Consider the following 18,038-nt stretch of genomic DNA (forward strand, 5'->3'; position numbering starts at 1 on the left):
CCTATAGTGAATGAAAGACACTGCTAAAGTGAATTGAAGCAATTGTTTATTGTCTCATAAACCAGGTCATCGCCACAACCGGACAACGAGTTTCCTGATTAGCTGATAATCGAGTGGGTGGGGTTTTCGTGTCATGGTACACTTTTTTGCGTTAATGATTTACAAAGCAGTCTGTGAAGTTACTATTTTCGAGCTCGAGTTTTAGTCAATTCTTCAATGCCACCTGGTAGATACTCAGTTCAAAAAACATGTTTAGCTGATTTAATCATTCATTAGTTAAATAAAGAGCCCCTTTCCCTCCAGTTATGTCAGGCCAGATACTCATTAGCAGATGCTCTGCTTGTATACCCAACACAATACAACGTACCACCATGTCAGAGTCCATGATTGAACATCACATGTGAGTTCTTTACGGAAGTGTTTCACAATCTACGGCATAGGTCCTCGAGGTCCGCATAGGTCGTTTTACTTCTGGATCTGTGTCATCCTGTGCGGGAAGTCGAGTTGGTTGTTACAGCGTAAATTTAGACGAAAACGGAAACGGGATAACGGAAATCTTCAAAGCGTTGTGCTGATGTTTTCGCATGTTTTGATCCTACCATAAACATACCATGTGAGCATAGATGCTACACTGTGAGATGGTAACATATCGGGGAAATCGTTTTGTTTAAAGGATGACTGTGTTAACACATGGTAACATATCGGGGAAATCGTGTTGTTTAAAGGGTAACTGTGTTAACACATGGTAACATATCGGGGAAATCGTGTTGTTTAAAGGGTGACTGTGTTAACACATGGTAACATATCGGGGAAATCGTGTTGTTTAAAGGGTAACTGTGTTAACACATGGTAACATATCGGGGAAATCGTGTTGTTTAAAGGGTAACTGTGTTAACACATGGTAACATATCGGGGAAATCATGTTGTTTGAAGGTTGACTGTGTTAATACAAATGCTGCACTGTGAGATGGTATCCATGGAGAAAATGCTCCACAGACTGGTGTCCATTGCCTGTCTGGGTCAGACATTGTATTCCGTGTCATGTGTGATACAGTGTGGGAAACTCATCAACTTATACTTCGATACACATCATTGTCTGATGTGAAGGATTATGTGTTTTTCATTTAGACTTCATAATGTTAGTTTTACAGGTCAGATCGATGAGGGTCAGAAAGAAAAAGCAGTGATTGATATTATGAGCAACGTCCAACGGCGTCGGGTACGACGATTCACAGTCGTCCAATCCACAGAACCTTACCACCCGATGTAATTTATTTGCATCGGAGGACAGGCAATAAAGTGCTGATAATCTGGGTAATGCAGAAGGCTGCGTTGTTGGGAAGTCTTAACGTTCTCCGAAACGCTCTTGGCGGGTTCGACTCGGCAGCGCTTCATGGGAGAAGTCCTATTCGCTGTCTGGGCTGCGTGTAGAGGGGACTGAGCTTATGATGAGCCTAGCAAGCCTGATACTGCCAGGGACACCCGACCCTCCTTCGCTGAACGATAACAACAGAAATAAAAACATTAAAGATAATTATAACTTCTGGTCTGATGCAAACCTAATGACACCTTTAGTCACGTCACGGTAATGGAAACTTGAGGCGGAAGGTGGGCAGAAAACCGCGTTGAATCATCACGTTGCAATAAACGTGTTGAAATAAACGCTAGTAGATTCAAATCCGCTCAGTCTGGATGACTTAGTTTGGACAGTACGTGGACAGTTTACACTTGGATGAACCTCACACTATGCGACCCTCGTGGTGGTGGATACTTTGTGTTGTCTGCTGTATAGTGACCGACAGCTGTACGGGGGCTACACGTGAGTGATTTGACATTTTATATATTATAATCACCTCGCTCCTCGACACGTTTAGGTGTATTATCCTAGCTGCCACAAGCATGTTCTTCAAGTCCCGAATTGGCATGTCCAGTTGAGTGGAGATAAAGAAAATAAATATTTTGGTTTGATTCAATGAGCACACGTGTCTTGGATCTTCTGTTTATCATATATCAACAATGAACAAAGGCAAACATTAATTTCAAAATTGGATTGTCCAACATCTCCAAAAAATGTGTTCACAGCTGTACTTACGGATGGTCATTCTACATGCAGGGATCAGGAAATATGCATTGGGTAGCACATTCGTAATGAATTGAATAATGAAAGGATAGATTGACATTTAGGCTCAGTGAATTGACCTTTTGGTGGCCTATTCACGAAGCTGTCTTAAAATTATCACTACGGTTGGCGTTAGTGTGTCGTAGCAACAAATCTTAGCTTAGTCTGTACTTGGGGCTGCCTTAGCGCTAGGTTATCTTAAGTTTACTACAAAAATTAAGACCTGTCTTATGAGATCACGACGTGATACATGTTGAAGAAAACGATTTGACAGTACGGGTCCACTGTATCGTTTCTGAACACAAAACCGAGTGTTTGCCACATTTACTTTCACAAAACGAACAGCATACCCTAACAGACAACGCTGAAACATTGTATTGACTGATGATGTAAGAGCGAGTCGATAACAGATGACAGCTTAACAATCATTCCAGAAAAACATGTTACATCAAACAACATACAAAACGGTTATAACTCACACAGTTAGTTTGTTATAACCGTAGTTCGTTATAAGCATATATACAGCATATATACAACAACAGGACGGGACCAAAAAAAATCGTTATATCCGTCGTTTGATTATAAGCGTGTTCGTTATAAAGGTAGTTTACTGCACCTTTTCCGTTTGTTTCGGTTGAAACACGAGCAGCGTATGTGCATACTGTCGCATTGACCGTGAGCCTTTTCTTGTCAATTTATATGGAAAATGAGAGTGGTATCTTTTTGACTACGAGTACAACATATGAAATACATGGCGTCCAATACATTGAACACCTTGTCGATTATGTACAGGTAGATGGCATGTTTTTGTGACACCATTTAACCAAAGAATGAATATTCAATTACGAATGATAAAAGTAAACGATTGAAGTTGTGTAAAACATGCTTTAAATATTTAAGGTCGATTTACATTCTACATGGGTAGATTCAAACAAAATACCTTCCAAAATTATTATTTCACACTCGGGAAGCGTTGCAAAAAACACGTCGCAGTTCGGGGGACATTGTGTAGGTTTCATTGTTCTATGTTCGGAGGACATTGTGTAGGTTTCATTGTTCTATGTTCGGGGGACATTGTGTAGGTTTCATTGTTCTGTGTTCCGGGGACATTGTGTAGGTTTCATTGTTCTGTGTTCGGGGGACATTGTGTAGGTTTCATTGTTCTGTGTTCGGGGGACATTGTGTAGGTTTCATTGTTCTATGTTCCGGGGACATTGTGTAGGTTTCATTGTTCTATGTTCGGGGGACATTGTGTAGGTTTCATTGTTCTATGTTCCGGGGACATTGTGTAGGTTTCATTGTTCTATGTTCGGGGGACATTGTGTAGGTTTCATTGTTCTATGTTCCGGGGACATTGTGTAGGTTTCATTGTTCTGTGTTCCGGGGACATTGTGTAGGTTTCATTGTTCTATGTTCCGGGGACATTGTGTTGGTTTCATTGTTCTATGTTCGGGGGACATTGTGTAGGTTTCATTGTTCTATGTTCGGGGGACATTGTGTAGGTTTCATTGTTCTGTGTTCCGGGGACATTGTGTAGGTTTCATTGTTCTGTGTTCCGGGGACATTGTGTAGGTTTCATTGTTCTATGTTCCGGGGACATTGTGTAGGTTTCATTGTTCTCTGTTCCGGGGACATTGTGTAGGTTTCATTGTTCTGTGTTCCGGGGACATTGTGTAGGTTTCATTGTTCTATGTTCCGGGGACATTGTGTAGGTTTTATTGTTCTGTGTTCCGGGGACATTGTGTAGGTTTCATTGTTCTATGTTCCGGGGACATTGTGTAGGTTTCATTGTTCTATGTTCCGGGGACATTGTGTAGGTTTCATTGTTCTATGTTCGGGGGACATTGTGTAGGTTTCAGTGTTGTATGTTCCGGGGACATTGTGTAGGTTTCATTGTTCTATGTTCCGGGGACATTGTGTAGGTTTCATTGTTCTGTGTTCCGGGGACATTGTGTAGGTTTCATTGTTCTGTGTTCCGGGGACATTGTGTTGGTTTCGTTGTTCTGTGTTCCGGGGACATTGTGTAGGTTTCATTGTTCTATGTTCGGGGGACATTGTGTTGGTTTCGTTGTTCTATGTTCCGGGGACATTGTGTAGGTTTCATTGTTCTATGTTCCGAGTTTCCTTCTCACATCTTGCCAAACAATGTTAGATGCAATCTTTGAAATGTGGTCATACCCATATAATGTACGAACTTTTTAACGTTTTGTCACATTTTCGTTTTCTTTCGCATCATCCTTTCGAATTCTATGTATCAATATTCAGTGGTTGCTATATCTGTCAATAAAAGAGAACGGCCTTATAATGATATCCTCCATAGTTGTCCATAACAATAACAGGAGGCTACATCATTAATCATAACATCTACATTTATCTTCAATAGCAGATTAACTGATTATCTTCAAAACCTATATATAATTTAATATAAATATTGATACAATTTAAATCTAGGGAATTCCTCGAATCATCAATGGCGTCTTTGGGAAACACCATTATTTTACCTCCGTCACAAAAGAGCTCAATGTGTTTCCTGAGATGTGTGTCATGAGCAAGATAACTTTGCGAAAGGTTTAAGACAACTTCATCAATAGCTCTAATAGCAGTCGTAATTGTAGTCGTAAGTTTCTAAGATTTGTCTACTTTGACTGCTTCCTGAATAGGCTGACTGTCATTTGAGCATTCGGCAATAAAGAAATGCGCAAGGTTGATAGTTATTCCTTGTTTTATTGTTGACTGTGATGTCTTAATCAACAATCTAAACAACATTCTGTTTTGGTTTAAGGGTCGGAGAAGAGGCATTAAGCCTTTGTTAAAACCTTTCTAGTAATACAAACTAGAGGGAATATGGCACAGCACCAAGGAATATCAATCCACCGAACATATCTATTCATGTTCACATTTCATCAATTATTATTTTTCATATAATCAGTAAATGACTCAATCGTGTCGTAAGGGTAATTCATTGACAGTTTTATCATTTTGTTTCTGTTAGATTTTATTTCATGAATTTGGATCATTCAGCACACATGAATACATATTTTTTTCATGAATATGTCATTTGATTTGTTCCAAAATGCATAGGGGCGGTCGGGTAGCCTAGTGGTTAAAGCGTTCGCCCAGTCACGCTGAAGACCCGCGTTCGATGCCTGACATGAGTACAATGTGTTAAGCCCATTTCTGGTGTCCCCCGACGTGAAATTGCTGGAATATTGCTGCAAGCGACGTAAAACCATACTCACTCCATCACATCCAAAATGCATAAAACTTTTCCAATGTGTAGTATTTGGTATCATATATAAACTGTATTATTTCAATGGACACATGAAACATGTTTTGTTGTTCTGTTTCAGCTGCTGTAGGCGTTTATGCTCGCCTGGGAGGATCTGTGACTGTGACCTGGGCTATGTCTCCCATCAAGGAGTTCAAGGTGATGAAGGAATACAGGGAACTGTTTCAGATAACTGGCAGCAATAAAGTGAGAGTTGCGGATAAGAAATTGAAGACCAGACTTAAAGACAACTCAGTGTCCTACGTACGTGGAACCTTCAGTTTCCAGCTGTATAACGTGACCCCTTCTGATGCTGGTCAGTACAGCTGTCACCTTGACCCGACACAACCCCCGTATCGAAGAACAATGATAGCAAACTGTGGACAAACACTTTATGTTATAGGTGAGTACCCATGTGAGAGTGTCTATTATATTACTGCAGTTCGCTCGTCTCTATATGGCTGAAATATTGCCGATGTGACGTAAAATCTTAACTCACTCACTACTGCAGTTCTAATGTGATCAGGTGGCACGGGTGGCCCAGTCGTCTAAGGCGCCGCGATTCGCACTGCAGAGTTGCGTCCCTTTGGGGCACGCCAGAAACCTATGATTGTGGGTTCGAATCCAAGTTCGCCCCGATTATGTTTCTAGGTTTGTCAGCACCATACCTGTGCTCGTGGGTTTCATCGGAGTGGTAAACGTCTGAGACCTGCATCACTTCGGGCTTTCCTTCCACAGTAGGCTGATACGCCGTGATATAACTGGAATACTTTTTAAAGTGGCGTTAAAGGGGCACTGATCTAAAGCAATTCCCCGGGACTGGTTGTTGCCTTTGTTATTGTTTTTTCCGAGTGAGTAACCGGATGTATACCAGAAATCTAGACTAGTTCGCGCCCTCTGCTGCGCCATTCGTAAGCGCTTTTGTCACTTTTATGGGTAGTAATATGGGCGTAGGGTCACATTGATCAACAAAATGAAATACAGTTTTCGAGATAATAAGGAAATGTAGGTATCTTTGTGGTTAGCATCGGTAATGGTGATGAAGTTTTGATAAGTCACTTGCTTGGTAATTTTGCGATTTTCGTTTATACTATTTTGACTTGCAACACAAAGTAAATATTTCACCTGAGCATTGCCTTTTTATAGTGTAATTTTTTTTACTGTCAAATGTGTAACAAATTTATTAAACGTCTAAATATTCAGATATTTTACAAAGTGACTGAAAAACATTTCCATCTGTATTATTATAATAACGAATTCCAAACATTTTGATGTTAATGTCATCACCAAGAGACTGAAAATGTTACGTTGAAAAGTACATTTCTATGTTGTTTGGCTTCTAATCCTACATAATAATCTGTTGTGATGTAAGTAGGCCCTTTTGATCGTCTTAATCAATCTGGACACATTTTATAAATTGCCTGAGAGAATCACATTTTACAAATTGACAGTAATATATACACGCTTACAAAGGAAAAGACCTGTGAAAACAACGTCTATCGCGCATGGAAGCATTTCCCAACCAAGACGTAGAAAAACAAGAACGAATCGGTTCAAATGAAGGAAAACAAAATGCAAATATCATAATTACAACCTACCAAATTTATGTGTATAAGTTTTAGGCAGCTTCCTTGTTCGAGGAATGTATCCGTGAATATCCACACAAAGGAACAATATCCCACTCGTCTGCAGCTGTACAAAGAAACTTATTCGATGTCACGTGTCTCAGTAACAATCAAATATTTTAAAAGATATATATCGTTTCAGGATATTATAACCCGTGTTCGTTTCTCAACTGATCACTTGGATTGTTTCAGGTGTTTTACATAAGTGTCAAGTCTCAATGGTCGGCTGAGAAAGCCCACGTGACAACTATTTTCATAATTTGGTTCCTAAAAAATCCATTGAGTGATAGATAACAATGATCAATCAATCAACGTATTATCAGTTAACCCTTTGAACAAAGTATGTTGTTTTTACATTGGCACTTCACGCCATGATATGAGTGTGTTCCCTTTGGTTTAGTAAACCTAGACATGTAAACACTCACTCTTGACATATCCACTGTGCAAGATAACAGTGATTAATCAATCAACGTATTTTCTGTTAATCCTTTGACGACTAGGAACGATCCGTTGATTTACAAAAAAAAAGTAAATCAACTGATCATTCATCTCTTGCTGGGCTGCCACGTGCATATTACATAACACACATTTCACCTCACTTCAAACCTGGATTTAGATTGAATAATTACCCCAGACACAATAAATGCCAAATGGGAACCCTTGTCAGGTAATCTAAGTGGTGCTACCACTAATTGTACCTGTAATAAATTCATTAGCTGAGCATCAAGTCAATGACGACAAATACACAAGTGTAGGGCTATACGCGAAAACGTGGATGACAACAAGGGAGTAGTAATCGTATTATCGACGCAAGCCGAAATCCGAAAATGCTTTCACTGCATGGATACTTTTTTTAGTATAAACTATAACCATCTGGGGTATTTCCAAATGACCACATCCGATGAGCTCCGCTGTTCTTTTTGTCTGTTTGTTTAGGCTGAAGAAATTAATTAACATGCGCCCTTTGTCGAAATCTTTATGGATCACAGTTAACCAATCAAACAAAACAAATATTGCCTCCAGCTTCCAAGTTTATGTAGCTGTCCTTGCAGAAGGTAGCCCAGTCTCTGGTCACGCTCAGTTGCGCTGCGTATCATCCGGGTACTCACCGGGAAAAAAACAATAACAAAGGCAACAACCAGTCCGGGGAATTGCGTTAGATCAGTGCCCCTTTAAACCCAACTCACACACTCACTCACTTTAATGTGATCATACTATCGACTTTACGTTTTAAATACAAGATGCGTTCTCTTTATTACCTTTGGTTTGGGGGAAGATCATACACGTGTTCTCCAAGATGGTAAATGTCACTTCCAACTGTCCTCCATACAACAATATAAACGGCGTGCTGAGATTAAATACACCTACTCAATACAACACGACGTATTTCAACGGTGGAGGGAGATTCAGCACGTTTAGCTTGACACGCATTAGTCCACAATTTGACGCATCAGTGACAAAATTGATGTCCGGTGCATATCCCTATTTTGTTACCATATTTTCAGGTAAACAATTGACGTGTCTTTGCATGTGTTTGACGGGTGCCACCGGTGGGGCAGGATACGCTCACATTTTCGCGAACACCTGGTGTCATTACTATTTGATAGTGATTCATTAACACATGCTCTGCTTTATGCAGAGATTTATATTGGATATGGAAAGGGTTTTGTCGCTATGTTTCAATGTCATGGAACAGACAACGCATCAGTTCTCAAGGGACGGGTAGTGTTCTGTGCCAAGTGGCAAACGGGTATTTCGTTATTCAAGTTGAAATCTTACCTTTCACAGGCATTAAGTTACCCATTAATCGGTTATTGATAAATTAAAAGGGTCACGTCACAATAAGCTGTGATATATTTGTTGACATTAATATTGTGAACACTAGGTGTTATCAATGATTTTCATTGATTCATTCATGTAATCTCCAGCACCAGTTTGCCTTCTATGGCATTTCTTTCGTTAGATACCAGTGTTACTTATTCTGTGGCGTTTGTAGCTCCTTGTAATATACACCTGTCGTCACATCATGCTGTTGACAACGTGTGAAAGTTAAAGTTGGTAAATTATCTATTTATAGATGTGTGGGGAATCACCAGAAACTGTTGAGAAATCTTCCCATGATGCACACATAACTAATATACTGAAATGTAGAATACAAAGTTGATAGTATATTTGTTTATGTATTGAGAGGATACCTTGTTTTTGAGGTTTACAAGATCCTTATGTCCTAATTGAACAAGACGTGGAGGACAACAACACTGTGAACCTGACTTGCAACTGTAGACTACGGATCTATCCGGATAGCGTCCCAACTGTGTCAGTCACATGGAGAGAAAACAATGTCAGGCTGTATAGTGGGGGGAGGAATCACATGGCGTCATCTGAGACCTGGAGATCTGTGTATGATGGGAGACAGATAAACCACACCAGCACCTTGACTATTCGTGATGGTTGGCAGGAGAACGACAGATACAAGTGTCAGGCTGGAGAGGGGGAGATAAAGTCTGAGTGGAGTGAGGAGATTGTCCTTATAAGTGAGTGGTTTGAACATGTCTCAGTGTAGTTTACATGTGTCCTTTACTTTTCGAGCAGTGAACAAAATGTTAACCCAGAAATCTGTATGTATATGAACTTAGTGTGAAACCAACATACAACCAACAAATGGTATTCAAACACAATTGAATTACAAAATTAACTAGATTTACAAATCAACACAAATTGCTGCACAACACTTACAATGGCAGTACCCAATAGAGTGGTGGTACACTATCCAATATATAATATGATGGCAGTGGTCAGTATCAAATACACAAATATAGTAGTAATAGCAAAAGTCAGTGATAATGATATATATTCACCCAGCGGCAAAAGCGGTCAAGCTTCCGAGACGCACTTATGCGGGGATCCAGGGATGATGAGTGATCCACACACGAAAGCTGGACTTGATGTGATGAAAAGTGTGAGCGATGCGTAAACAGGCTCATGTTCCCTTATATACAACCTAGCTAGCCATCGGAAATTTCTACACAGTGCCCTCAGTTCAGCGGTACTTGGTCATTCCACATGTTTCTATAACACACTATCACCGTCCACGGTATACCTAACCACACATCACACTCCACATAAGCGTCTAAACACAGTAACTTCCTGACGACTGCTAACATTAAAAAGCACTATATTCCTCACGACGGATCACTGTCTAAACACAATGCAATGAGCGTCGACCGAATCTAAAAAATAGCTATGTAATAAAGTTTCAGTCATTGTTATAAAATACACTGCCATACAACATACTGAACAGTCGACCAGTATATACGATATACACCTACAGCATTTCCAACATCTTTTTCCATAGACAACACGACTAAACAAACGAATACTATTTTACAGATTGGTCTGATGATATCAAGAACTACACTGTGGTGCCTGAAGGAGAGGATGCCATGATGACGTGGAAGATGCCCTCACTGGAGAGCGGGTCCTACATCACGTCGCCCTCTGGTCCACATTTAATGCGGAAGCTATCTGATAAATGGAACGTTGGGTATACCTTCACCTCAAGACTGCAGATCAAGGGAATTAGTCCTTCCTCTGAATTTGTCATTGCACGTTTGTTGCTTCATAATGTTACAGCAGCTGACGCTGGCAACTACCTTTGTGTCAGCGGATATCGCCGTGTACCTCAGTGTGGACATACCCTGATTGTCTCACGTAAGTGAATACAAACTGTCAATATTTTGGTTCGTTCTCGTAAAGAATGAAAGGGGAATGTTACATAATGTTACAGCAGCTGACGCTGGCAACTACTTTTGTGTCAGCGGATATCACACCATCCCTCAGTGTGGACATACCTTGATTATCTCACGTAAGTAGCTCAGAACAGACTCCATTGTTCACAGGCCTCCGTCGTATGGCAGGAGTCTTTCTGTCTGCTGCGATAGCCAACAAACAAACCCTTACTTTTATATGCATATTGTGTGGGTGGCGGCTGCTGCCGGTGAAGCCGGAAATGTTTGCCGGATTCGCGGGGCATCTGAGATCGTCGCTCTGTCGGTGATTTATTCATGTGGTCTTCATCACTGTTGCCTTTCACGCCATTGGAATCTGTTTCGGCAGATTGTCGTTCGACGTATTGAATTTATAACGTGACTGAGTCTCCCTACAATAATTGATAGCCACTATTAGCATTGCGTTCGTTGAAGGAATCAAGCAACAATGCCGATAGAAACCTGTATCACTCCACGATTGCAGCACTATTTGCATGGTTCTATTCTGTTAGAATCCCATGCAGTAATTATACTCAAAAGGAGAGGTGAGGTGAAATGGGGTTTAACTTCACGTTCAACTTATATAGCGACGTGCATGCACGTGAGTGTGTGGCGTGGCTGCTTGTTCTAGTCAGGACTAATGACGATTTGATAGTGCTCGCCCACTGAGATACCGTGCCGTGGTTTAACTTGAACTCAACTCAGACACAGTATACTGACTCCGAGCCGACCTGTTCTTGTTTTTGCCCCTTAATGCCGAGCTCCAGGAAGCGTAACAAAAAGTACCATTTTTTAAGGTCTATTGGTAAGACGAGAACGGGATCTCTCCGGGGGGGGGGGGGGGGGGGGGGGGGGGGGGGGGGGGGAGCACTCTGTCACTTGACTACGGAGGCGCTCTATGCTATAGTCGAGTGTGAGGAGTATGATAAACTGATAGTTCCCTTTGACACCGTGAAACACAGAAGAGTTCAATTTGACTCGGGATACAAGGCTGACATGCAACGTTCCTCCACGTGAAAAAAAAATCGTGATATATTTATGCCTAAACACAAACGTTGAAGATTGCCCCGTTGATGTACATATGTTACCATGCATTCCAGGTAAGCCAGGGAAGACGAATATCACTGCCACCGACCTGCCTGGTGTGGGTGAGAACATAACCTTGACGTGTTCCTCCACGTCCCGGAGTCTTCCAGCTGACCACAGTCTCAACATGGCCTACATCTGGAGAAGAAACACCGCCAGCTTACTGTGTGGAGCCAGGTGCCAAATGTCAGGCTCCACCTTGATAATCACAGATGTCAGAGAGGAGGACAGTGGGAACTACTCATGTCAGGGTACAGAGGAGGGTGGACAGGTGTCGCGATGGAGCAGCGACTTTGTCCTGGATGTTCAACTACGTATGTGTACTGTCCTAAATATATGAATATATTCATTCTGATTGACTTACTTATTATTTTAATACACACCATATATCTAATAGTTAGGAGACTTTCAAATTCAAAGGGTTTCAAATGGCCATAAATATCAATCAGGAACTCCAGCCGCGTGTTATGTCAATGGAAATGTATCAGCGCTGTTGCATAAAGGGTGGCGTCATATTTACCCAAACACCTATGAGTCATGTGTATTCCCATCAGGTATAATTCAAAGAGCAGATTATTACTGTCCACGGCTTTGCAAGACCATCTTACATTAACATCATCACCATTTAGCAGGTGCAGAAGAGAAGTCGTCACACGGAAGATTTTATTCTCACAATTAATTCAAATGATAGATTCGAATTTTAAATGTCGGTACTTCTAATTTTACATTAGATGTAGGCAGTCTTCAAAAACCTTTAAAAAAGATATATATTGTAAGATAATGATAACTTGTGTCATGCAAGTGTATTTACATTGCTTAGATGATGACTTTGAAATGCATGTTATCTGTTATCTTTTTCACGAATTCTCCTTCCTTACTTGGCAGGAAGCAGCACGAATACGCGTGAGTGTACTTTAAATGTGATTTGTTAACCTTGAGCCGAATATGGCAAACACTTGTATAACCAATTCATTACAGGAAACTCAACTTTGAATATTTCATGTTAACCTTTAACTAAAATTATGACATAACATGACATTACGTTATTATTAATTCGCCACTGAACATGCTGCGGAGAACATCCTTATCTGTTCATAAGAGATAATAAACATAATGAGCTCTCATTGAGAATGTCTGATGCTTTCAAAATGGTAACGCATTGCATAGGTCATTTACCTAAAAGTCTTGTTCATTCTAAAAGAAGTTACCTTCAGGAAATTGCAGCTTACACAAATGTCATCCTATCAATTAGCGTTCATTACCTGATTAATTATTTTACACAATCAATTATTCATGTTTTCAAAACAACGATTTGTAAATTATAAATCAGCCATTTCACTGAAATAATAACACTTTTATACTAATTATGTCATATCATGTTAAGGATGGATTTCATGCAAGCCCTAACTTGCCCAGACACAGACCCTTACTGTAATCATGTATTATGTTGGTCATTATTACATTGTGCGTGTTCCAGATACGACCTCTTCTGACATTATCATTGTCTGTTCAATACTGGCTATCATATTGCTCGTCGTTGCTGTTGTGGTACTCGTCCGACACAAGAATATCAGAGGTAAGATTACAAATATTAAACGTTGCTCTTCGATATAATGTGGGTTGTTCTATTATTGACGAGCCGCCTTGGACGATACTTATATTATATATTTGTATAGATCATCCCATCAATTGATTTTCGATTGTACTTATTACACCACACCGTATAATAGAGGAAATGCCGGGTTTTATGCCAATTTCATAGTGCTGAGGTAACATGCATGCCAATGTTATCATGAATATCCCACTCAGACTGACTCCGAGTCAACCAATCCTTGTTTTATATCATAAAGTGCGTCGTTTGGTATGACGCGGCCGGGGATCGAACAACCTATCTTCCGCTCTCCGGGCAGACGTTCTATCCACTCGACCACGGAGACTATCGACCCGATAACACAGATGTTTCAAAAGATAAACTGAATAAAAACAATTTTTTGTGTTTTATTGCAGAACGCTGGAAACGAAGGTACATGTAGGCCCTGCAGTTTAGACATATTGTGTATAAATGTCATCTCTTGAAGTGAGTGAGTGACGCTTTCGATGCTTTTAGAAATATTCTGGCAGTACCACCGCCGGGACACCATATCACTGACCTGGTGTATCGAACACGGGTTTTGATCCGGACCAGCAAGTGTTTAAGCCACGTGTCTATCCCGTCTTCAAACGAGCAAAGAACTACGTTCCATAATTCCATAAAAACTAAAATTATTACTGTCATTGAATACTTCGTGACATGAGTATGTCAATGAGTTGCGTTTTACGCCACTTTGAACAGTAGTTGGTTATTTAAAGGTATGTCAGCTTCAAGTTCACTACGTCATGGACAAAGCCCACCATCAGTGGGTGATGGTGCGACTAACAGACATTAGCTCTATCGTCTTTGACGACTGGGTCACCCTTGACTCATCTAAGAGGTGACAGTAAAAGAAAGATTTCGTATAAATATAGATGTTTAAAACGTTGACTAATACGAATATCGAGGATAAAGTCAGTATATGTATAATACTAAGCAACGTTATCGTAAACTGTATATAGCTGTAGAATAATTTCGATATGTGTTCCAGATCAGATATGATAGAAGTAGACCTTATGTCCACAGGTTTCGTCAAGTCACTCCAGCCGAGGATACAAGCATATCACTTCAAGACTTGACCTATCCTGATTATGATGTCATTGAAGATATGTGTATTCCGCCGCACCAAGGATCAGCTGAAGGACAAAGACCAGATGTTACCAGTGACTTGGGCTGCCAAGAGGTTAGATCGACATCCCAGGGTTTGAAACATCCAGCAACCATGGCAGCAGGGCAAGGGGATTTGGATTGTACTGGATCAGAAACTACTTCAGAATCTGATATTGGAGAGAGGAGGAGACAAATGCCAACCGAAATCCCTGAAGTGGATGGAAATGATCCATTTGGGGAACACGGTATGACAGTACATGGTGCATATTTGATTCCGTTATGTCCTCCCAGGAAACACTGTCGTGGTGAAAGTAAGAAGGACGATGGTATCAGTGCGGCTGAAGCTCGGTCAGTAAGCTCTCCTGTAGGCGCTCACCCCGACACAGTGTTGGGAATCATATCTGATTTAGACAATATCATTGCTGAAACAATGTCCATTATCCAACAAAGAAAAGAAATACTACGCAATACTATTAGTGGTATCAAAAGAGATACTATTGAGGCACACAAAGAGTTGGTGGTAAAGGTATCACCAGCGAAAAGTGGTATTATGGCGACACAACTGGACAGTAAAGAACACAATATGCAGCTTTCCCTCAATGAAGATGGAAACATAGTTGATGACACGGAATGCGTGAGCAATGACGTACATGACGGTTTTATCTTGCCAGGTCAGTGCGATGACAAAACTGCATCCCTCTGACGTAGCTCAACTAACTTATAATCTATCTTTATCTGTGGATGCAACACCTACATTGTCTAAAATGCCCGTTCTCCTCCGTGAGCCTTCATATACAGAGTCATCTGTTGTGATGTGGATCCTGTGCGCCAAAGTAACTGACCACAAGACAATCTGGGATAAGGGAGGCTGGGAAATTTACAGAAGAGAGAGCATTTTTTTCTTTCAACGCTCCAAGACAACTCGTCACAAGGATGAGGCAAGCCACTCATCACCCCTACATATCCCCTAACTAGACAACTCTTCACAAGAATGAGGCACGCCCCCATCACCCCTACATATCCCCTAACTAGAACTCAGCTGAAGGACACAGACCACATGTTTCAAGTAGCTCGGCCTGTCAAGGGGTTTCATTTGGAGCTCTCAGTATGGATCATATGTCACTCCAAAACATGACTTATCCTGGTTATGATACCATCGATAAAATGTATATGCCACACCAAGGAGCAGCCGAAGAACAAAAGGCAGATGTTAACAGTAGCCTGGGCTGTCAAGAGGACAGTTTGGTGACTCCTAAAGTGGATCATCAAGCACCCACGGAACCAGACCAAGGACATTTGGATCATACTGAACCAGAAATTACTTCAGACTCAGGAGGCAGGGTACATAGAAGGCAGGTGAAAAACGGAGTGGATGAAAATATGTCTGTCAGGCAACACGGTATGACTGTACAGGAACCTGAAACAGTCCACGATGGTGTTACTGTAATTATCTTAAACCATCTCGGGAAATACTATCCTGATGAAGGTGAAGATGAAATTGGAATCTCCTTTCAACGCCCTTCAGAAGACCGTGAGACAGTCAGATCTCCCGTAGATGCTCAACCAGACACCGGGTTGAAAATCATGTCTGACAATGTCATTACTGAAACAATGTCCATTCACACTCCAAGAGAAGGGAGATGTAGCAATGCTGAGAAGGATGTCATATGAGAGAATGCTGAAGCACATCAGGAGTTGATAGGAGAGGTATTATCAGAGATTAGTTGTATGATGGCAACACAAATTGACAGTACAAAACACAGTGTTAAAGGTTTTATGGCGCAAGGTCAGTGCGATGATGGATATGAAGGTTTTATGGCGGTAGGTCAGTGCGATGACGGATATGAAGGTTTCATGGCGCAATGTCAGTGCAATGACTATGAAGTATTATAACCTGTCTGAAGCTCATTGGACTAATAGCCAAGCCAACCCAACATTAGTACGTCATCTGTCGTTATCTGAGGTTACAGCACATGCATTTGATGAGCACGTCCTTCTCCCAGTATTTGGTTCACATTTCAGATTCATGTATGCTGCGGGTCCGGCCATACGACATTCACTCTCAAATAGGGATGTTGCCTTGCTCTGTGTACTAAGTTCTCTGTTTATGTTATTTTACTTTGATAATACATGTCACATATTCCACAGTGTTAAATATGCTTGCTATTGTTCTAACATAAGATGACCGGTGTCCCGCTATTGTTCTCCGTTATCCGTTGTCCCAGGTCAACTGACATACTCCACCTGCTGTTTTTAATGTTTTCTCTTTTGGATAAGTAAGGCGCGCGATTCACTGTGCAGAGTTGCGTCCCTTGGGCACGCCAGAAACCTATGATTGTGGGTTCGAATCCCGGTTCGCCCCGATTATGTTTCTAGGTTTGACAGCACCATACCCGTGCTCATGGGTTTCACCGAAGTGGTAAACGTCTGAGACCTGCATCACTTCGGGCTTTCCTCCCACATTAAGCTGACACGCCGCGATATAACTGGAATTCTGTTAAAAGCGGCGTTAAACCCAACTCACTCACTCACTCACTCGTTTGGATAACTGTCAACTTTTGTCACGACTTGAACTCAATATGATTGGTGTACATAGTCATTATTTATTGTAATTATTTTTAATACAAAGCTGTTGTGAATAATTCTTCATATTTTAGTATATTTTATAACTATTATCAGTCACATCGTTTCCTACTTGCTGGGTTACGACATTTAATCACGATAAACACAGTTCTTTTTAATAAGATTTCTCATTAAACTCCGAATGTTTCTGTTTGTTGTTTTTCTATAATGATCCAAAAAGAAGAAATTCTATAGGCAAACATTCTACCTGTAACATGAAGAATAAATGAAACCACCGTGTCATAACACACATGGACCTGCAGAAGTAGCTCATGCTATACCACTGGTTTGGATGGAGCAGGTTCCAATATGTGCAGGTCACTGTTTCACATCTAGGACATGGTTTCACGTCCTCCTGGTGACAGGGTCAATTGACCTATATGATAGTTACCGGACATGAAGCAGTATTTTGTTATATTTTCTTGGACAAATCCATTTACTTTCTGTTTGAAATACACTGTATACATAATGTTGACCCGATCTCATGCTCGGGATATTGATTATGGAGAATAGTTTAAAAAACATATTATTATGACATGCCTCCAGCCTAACGTGTATGTGGGATTCAAACATCGTTGACAACAGCTGCACAAACATGCAAACACATATCCAAATATATTTGGTCAGTGTATCAATACTTTTGAGTGGAACCAACTGTATGAGTGTCATACCGAAACCGCGGTGTCTAAATGTACGTTGGTGTGGGTGGGTGTGAGTGTATGTTTGTGTGCATATTCACATAACCTGCTGTTATGCAATTCGTCCTTAAAGTTCTATTATTTGCAAAAGACAAATTAAGAAGTCATGATAT

At 40.8% G+C, this 18,038-nt stretch overlaps 1 protein-coding gene across 1 annotated transcript; it reads left to right on the forward strand.

Annotated features, from left to right (window-relative positions):
* Window positions 1-1,746: 1,746 nt before the first annotated feature.
* Window positions 1,747-15,308, forward strand: LOC139456983 (uncharacterized). The gene is made up of 9 exons (XM_071238444.1): window positions 1,747-1,819; window positions 5,470-5,790; window positions 9,220-9,546; window positions 10,403-10,723; window positions 11,880-12,179; window positions 12,751-12,768; window positions 13,343-13,441; window positions 13,873-13,894; window positions 14,522-15,308. Exons 1-9 carry the CDS (start codon window positions 1,747-1,749, stop codon window positions 15,306-15,308), a joined length of 2,268 nt encoding a protein of 755 aa, XP_071094545.1.
* The last annotated feature ends 2,730 nt before the right edge of the window (window positions 15,309-18,038 follow it).

This window comes from Haliotis cracherodii, unplaced genomic scaffold (genome assembly GCF_022045235.1).
Source record: "Haliotis cracherodii isolate W230 unplaced genomic scaffold, xgHalCrac1.p SCAF_12, whole genome shotgun sequence".
Lineage (NCBI taxonomy): Eukaryota > Metazoa > Mollusca > Gastropoda > Lepetellida > Haliotidae > Haliotis > Haliotis cracherodii.

Excerpts from the sequence above, each read along its gene's own strand:
- LOC139456983 (XM_071238444.1), top strand. The coding sequence starts at position 1,747 with ATGCGACCCTCGTGGTGGTGGATACTTTGTGTTGTCTGCTGTATAGTG. Across the intron at positions 9,547-10,402 it reads TGAGGAGATTGTCCTTATAA|ATTGGTCTGATGATATCAAG; the intron begins GTGAGTGGTTTG and ends ACTATTTTACAG. Across the intron at positions 13,895-14,521 it reads CGCTGGAAACGAAGGTACAT|GTTTCGTCAAGTCACTCCAG; the intron begins GTAGGCCCTGCA and ends TTATGTCCACAG.